Below are 6,000 nucleotides of genomic sequence, written 5' to 3' on the forward strand. Positions count from 1 at the left end.
TACATAAAAACCTTTAGCTAACATGCTCAAGCCAGAATGTTGAGACAAGAATTAAGTCATCAGCATTTCCTCCACTACAGTGAAAGTAATCAATTAAATTATTCCTAGCCTGGGAACTTAAAGTTAAGAAAATATGTTCTGTCTCATTTTTATCCTTCCTCATGGTTCCCAGGATGTAATCTTGAGAATCTGGGGAGGGGAAGACACCACTAAGTGAGCCTGGGATAAAGCCCAGGATAGGAAATTTCCCTCTCCCATGTAATAACATTTGTTACTTAAACTTCCTCAAGGCCCTAATGCTCTTTATTTCACATTTCATGCTACACAGTATTTAAGGCAGCAGAGATATTCTTAGGCCTTCAGGATCATAAACCACACCCCCGCCCCCACACAGCCCTCCACAATTCTAAAGAAAATCTTTCATCTTTGCTGTTATCATTTTACAAGGTAACATTTTTTTTCCTTTTTCCATTGTAAGGTAGATTTTCTTAACCCTCCTCCCCCTATAAAAGTAATACACAGATTGTAGTAAACTTGGACAATAAATAAGAAAAAATAATGCTGGGGCACCTGGGTGGTTCAGTGGGTTAAAGCCTCTGCCTTCGGCTCGGGTCATGATCCCAGGGTCCTGGGATCCAGCTCCACATCGGGCTCTCTGCTCAGCAGGGAGCCTGCTTCCTCCTCTCTCTCTGCCTGCCTCTCTGCCTACTTGTGATCTCTGTCAAATAAATAAATAAAATCTTAAAATAAAAAATGATGCAATAATTTTTCCAAATCTATCATCAAATATTTTTTTAAAGTATGCCCTTTCTTGAGGATTCATCTAAGGTTCTTTCACATAAAGCAGCCTAGAAAGAAGTGTCCTGGATTTGACTTTTTTTTTTTTTTAAGATTTTATTTATTTATTTGACAGAGATACAGTGAGAGAGAGAGAAGCAGGCTTCCCTCTGAGCAGGGAGCCCAGTGTGAGGCCCAATGCAGGGCTCGATCCCAGGACCCTGGGATCATGACCTGAGCCGAAGAAGACGCTTGACGACTGAGCCACCCAAGGCACCCCCTGAATTTTACTTCTTGGGAGAAAGATACAAACTATAAGAGTAAGATGTTTCTCATTCCTGGCCTGGACCACTGCCATTGGTAACCTAGTGATTCCAAGCTTTTCTAAAACAAAGTGAGGGAGAATTAAAATTGAGCAGAACAGAAAGAAAGGGCACCAACCTCAACTGGGGAGCTGGCCACAGAGAGTTCAATGAAAGTCTATGGAGATGGAGCCTTACACATGGCAGAGTGGCACTACTACTACTTGCCTCTGGGTCCTAAATTCTACCAACAGGCATTCATTCCTTAAGATGAATTTCCCTGTGCACAGGGATAAATCCTCAGTTATACACTTACTCCTAGAACAATGTTTCTCAACGCATGGTCCACAGGCTACCTTTATCGGAATTACATGAGATGGTGGGGTTTATTAATTCAAATTCCTGTTAACAGGTTGCATTATGGGGGGGGTAAAAAAAAAAAACAAAACCAAGTTGCATTGTAACAAACTCTCTAGGTGGATTGTACGCATACTATAATTTGAGAATCACTGTCCTGGAAGAGAAAATAAGACAAAACCACTTATTATCTATTCCTTTGTAAAACTTTAAAAATATAAGTAGAAAGCTAAGTATAAGCAGTAATAAAAACAGTTAAAAATTATACAGTTAACACTTTATTGTACACTTAAAATGAGCCAAGCCCGAAGTATTTTTAATGTATTATTTCTTTTAATCTTCATAAAAAACCACTGAAGTAGCTATCCTATATTTGATTCAAAAAACACACACACACACACACAGACAACACATACACACTCCACATAAAGGGAATATACTATTTGAACAGTAAATTTTGACAGGGCAGTGGGGAGTGTTCCAAAGTCTACAATACTGGAAGAAGAGAACATGTTCTGTTAATGACTAATGATTTTGGATAGACAAGGGACAGCATCACATAATGAGCTACAGACTTTCTAATCACGGGAAACTATGAGGAGTGGGAAGGGAATCAAAACCATGCCCCACATTATCATTTTACTGATGGTCAGTTCTAGTTCTTCTAGGCAAATAGGCATTTGATCAAGCAGTACAATTTTTCTGTAGTCTCAGGAAGGAGCAGCTTGGTCTATTGAATAGAAACTTGGCTTTACCTACTTTAACCCTTAAACAAGATCATTTTCCTCATCTGGAAAAACAAAAAATATAAGTTTAGACCAGATGATCTCTAAGATTTCTTCCCAAGAATAACATCAGATCCAATGATTATTAACTGAATCTGTGCCGATAACTTATTTGAAGGTTGAACAAACCATGTAATTAGCAGAGTGCCTACATTTGGATAAGCTTCAGCAAAGATGGTGGAAGTTAACAAACCCTGGAGTACAGCTGCATCTCTGCAGGATTCTCTGAGGAGAGAGGAGTGGTCTCTACTTCTTAACTGGGGGAGGGAGGATGTTGGTGGTCACACTGTGTTTATCCATATTTGCTCCTGAATCTTCAGCCTGGTAATAACCTACTCACACCTGGGTATCTGCATTATTGGCATCCTACCTCTTGATGCTGAAGTCTCTTAACCTGACTGAAAGTAAATAAGCTTTTGTGCCCTTTTCCCCTCACTTCTGTTTGATGAGATAAATTACTCTCTACTGTGGCTGCAAGTAACTCAGTTTCAAGCATTTTCTTTTTTTTTTTAAGATTTTATTTATTTATTTGACAGACAGAGATGACAAGTAGGCAAAGAAGCAGGCAGAAAAAGAGGGGGAAGCAGGTTCACTGCTGAGCAGAGAGCCCGATGTGAGGCTCGATCCCAGGACCCAGGGATCATGACCTGAGCCGAAGGCAGAGGCTTTAACCCACTGAGTCACCCATGCGTCCCTCAACAGCATTTTCTTAACCTAATCCACACTATTATAAATTCCAAGCTCTCAAGGAATTGAGAAGTCACTGTCAGGAGAGGCCAAGGTAATTACCCTGAGAACCCTAAAAGAACAGTTTTGCAAAAAGAAGACCTGCTTAGAGGCTACCTCCAAGGTAGCATACTCCTATGAAAACTTTTCAACCCTAAGTAACCACATCCAGTAATGTAGAGGCCAGATGTCATAAGCCACTTATCAATCTAAACACAGTAGTTCGGGCATGTGCTGCTTTCCTTCTTTCTCCATGTATCGCTTTCGTCTTTTTCCTACTTTCTTTTCTGTTCTTCTGTTTCTTTCCCTCATCCCATTGTTCTCCTCATTACTGTCAGTTGCATGACTTTTCAAAATGAATCACCACCATATCAGGGACAAATATAATCCCTACTAGTACCAAATTTTGTTATGGAAGACAATGCATTTTTTGATTCTTCTGTCCAATTTTCCAGCCATCTTATGTCCTGGAAATTTTTAAACCTCCCAAATAATTCCACGGTATGTCTTCTGATCCCAGGCTATACTCTGCCAGCTTTGTGTCCTCTCACCTCCCTCTACACACCTTCTCACCAAACCACCAAAACTTTTCTAACAGCTGAAGTCCTTTATTTTCAGTGTCTTTTCTACAGTGCTCTCTACACCTTCTTCACCTGTCAGCAAACTCTAATAGCTCTTTAAAAAGCTGTTCTGGAGCACCTGGCTGGCTCAGCTGTACAGCATTTGACTCTTGAACTTGGGTGGTGAGTTCAAGCCCCACACTGGACATACAGACATCAGCTCTTCCCTGACTTTCCAAATGTGAGTGGAAAATCAGTGAAAAGGGGAAGAAATTATGTAGCTGGACACTGGATGCCTCAAGACCTGAGAGGTGCTGCATGAGACTGACCCATAAGGAAATGCGCACTGGCCACGGTGAGGAAACTTCCTTCTATTTCACAGTATTGCTGTCGCGTGTAGGATGAAACCACGATCTCCCCGGGCCTCAATTTCCTTCTCACACCTTACAACCTGACTCTCTCCACATCTCTGCAGAGAAACCCACGTGCGCCCAAAACACGCAGGATTCTGCCTCAGTCTCCATAGGTACTCTAGAGCCACCAAGGAAAGGAGACTGATCACTCTCTCCCCGCGTACTTTCCCAGCCCTACTCAGGGAACTCACTGAGAAAGGCCCAACTCGTGCACCCAGACTTGAGCCGCTGTACCCCAAAACTCCTGCTCACAGGACTCCAGGAACACAGACACGGCGCACCCCACCCCTGACGCAATCCAGGAACCGCTATACCCCAGGACACGACCTGAAAGCTCTAACATGGGCTTTGTGCCGATAGTCCTTTAAGGTTTCCGGACCCTGGCCCCGTGGGCCACTTTGTGTCTGACTTCCCCGCGCCAGAATCCCTTGAGGGAGAGGCGGAGACCTCGCCCTCCTCTCAGCTCATTTGACGCCTCAGGCGCCCCCTCCCTCCCCAACTCACCTCTTGCTGAGGGGCCGGACCCTCACGGCCACCCGCACATTCGCCATCCCTCGGCCACCACCCAAGAAACAAGTCCGCCCAGGGCCAGCAGCCCCTGTCCCAAGCCCAACCCTGCCCCGCCCGCCCCACGCGCCTCACGGGACGGCCCCGCCCATGCGCGCGCCTAGGGCCAGCGTGGGTGGTGCCTGCCGTGTCTCAGCCAATCCTGAGCCCGATGGGCGGGAAGTCGCGCGGCCCGGCCCCGCCAGCCGGGCCCACCTCTCTCCGCCCCGCCCCGCCCCGCCCACGCACCTCCCGGTCGGCCCCGCCCACGCGCTCCTGCGTTCCATGGGGGCGGTGCCCGAGGTCCCTCAGCCAATCCTGAGCCCTGTGGCCGAGAGGGCGCCAGTCCCCGCTGGGTGTGGCCAAGTCCCACCTACTAAGAGCTAGCTTTTGTTCTCGGACAACGCTAAACAGGGTCAAGTAAACACGTTTAAGTTTTCGGTTAAGGCGAAATTTGCAACGGAATTTGCTAAATACTTGTATTCGCTGCGTTGGCCTGAGTTGTCAATTCTGTGCTTAAACTTTAGGGGCAGAAATGAGACGGGGAACACCAGTGTTTTTGCAGTTACCAGAAAAGAGCAAGTGTCTCTTTGGGTGTGTGGAGAAGTTTAGAGTGCTCCAAGCTTCTCTCGATTGTGATGGAACTTCAGGGCCACTCTAGCAGTGTTTGTGATCGTGAAGAGAATGCTGTCAGTCAGAAATATTTCATTAGTTCATCCAAGAAATAACTTGAGTACCTACCGAGACTCAAGTGCTGTTTTAAGGTTCTTGAGGACACAGCCCAAGTCTTCATGGAAATTAGAATCTACATGGAAGGGAAAGAGACAATAAATATAATTTGTCGGGATGCCTGGGTGGCTCGGTTGGGTGGCTGCCTTCAGCTCAGGTCATGATTCTGGGGTCCTGTGATCCAGTCCTGCATTGGGCTCCTTGGTCATCGGGGAGCCTCTGCCTGCCGCTCCCCCCCCCCCCTCCTGCTTTCTTTCTCTCTGGTAAATAAATAAATAAATAAATAAAACCTTAAAAAAAAATATATATATATATTATATATATATATAATTTGTCAAGTGATGCTAAATGCAATTTTTTTTTTTTTAAGCAGGATAAGATACAGTAACGGTTTGGGGTGTGTAAAGGGAAAGGTGCTTATTTGATATAGGATCTTTAGGAAAGGCCTCACTGAGAAGGTTATGCTTGACTAGATTTGAAGAAAGTGAGGGAGGGAGCTGTGCAGTTATTCAGTTATTTAATAAATATTTTCTAAGTAAGCACCTATTAGGACAGGCTTTGTTCTAAGCAGGAGGGACATAAGCAGCGAAGAAAACAGGCAAACCTCTGACCTCATGGAGCTTGGTGAGAGAAATTAAGAATAAGCAAAACAATTTGAGTAATATGTATATCAGATAAGCTAAGGAGAAAAAAAATAAGGCAGGAGAGGGGATAGAGAGTGAGTGGAAAGAGTGTTGAAATTTTAAATATGGCCAGGTTAGTCTTTGCTGAGAAAGTGACACAAGAAAAATCTGAAGGATGTGAA

At 44.5% G+C, this 6,000-nt stretch overlaps 1 protein-coding gene across 3 annotated transcripts in view; it reads right to left on the bottom strand.

The window, feature by feature from the left end:
* STARD9 (StAR related lipid transfer domain containing 9) overlaps nucleotides 1-4,513 on the bottom strand; it is a 115,910-nt gene extending 111,397 nt beyond the window's left edge. For all 3 annotated transcript variants that reach the window (XM_032856723.1, XM_032856721.1, XM_032856720.1), the window contains exon 1: nucleotides 4,425-4,513. In XM_032856723.1, coding sequence (XP_032712614.1) covers nucleotides 4,425-4,471 — 47 coding nt within the window. In that variant the 5' untranslated portion in view covers nucleotides 4,472-4,513. The remainder of the gene's footprint in view (nucleotides 1-4,424) is intronic.
* Nucleotides 4,514-6,000: the final 1,487 nt, after the last annotated feature.

The sequence above is a fragment of the Lontra canadensis genome, unplaced genomic scaffold (genome assembly GCF_010015895.1).
Source record: "Lontra canadensis isolate GAN:19392208 unplaced genomic scaffold, GSC_riverotter_1.0 scaffold12, whole genome shotgun sequence".
NCBI lineage: Eukaryota > Metazoa > Chordata > Mammalia > Carnivora > Mustelidae > Lontra > Lontra canadensis.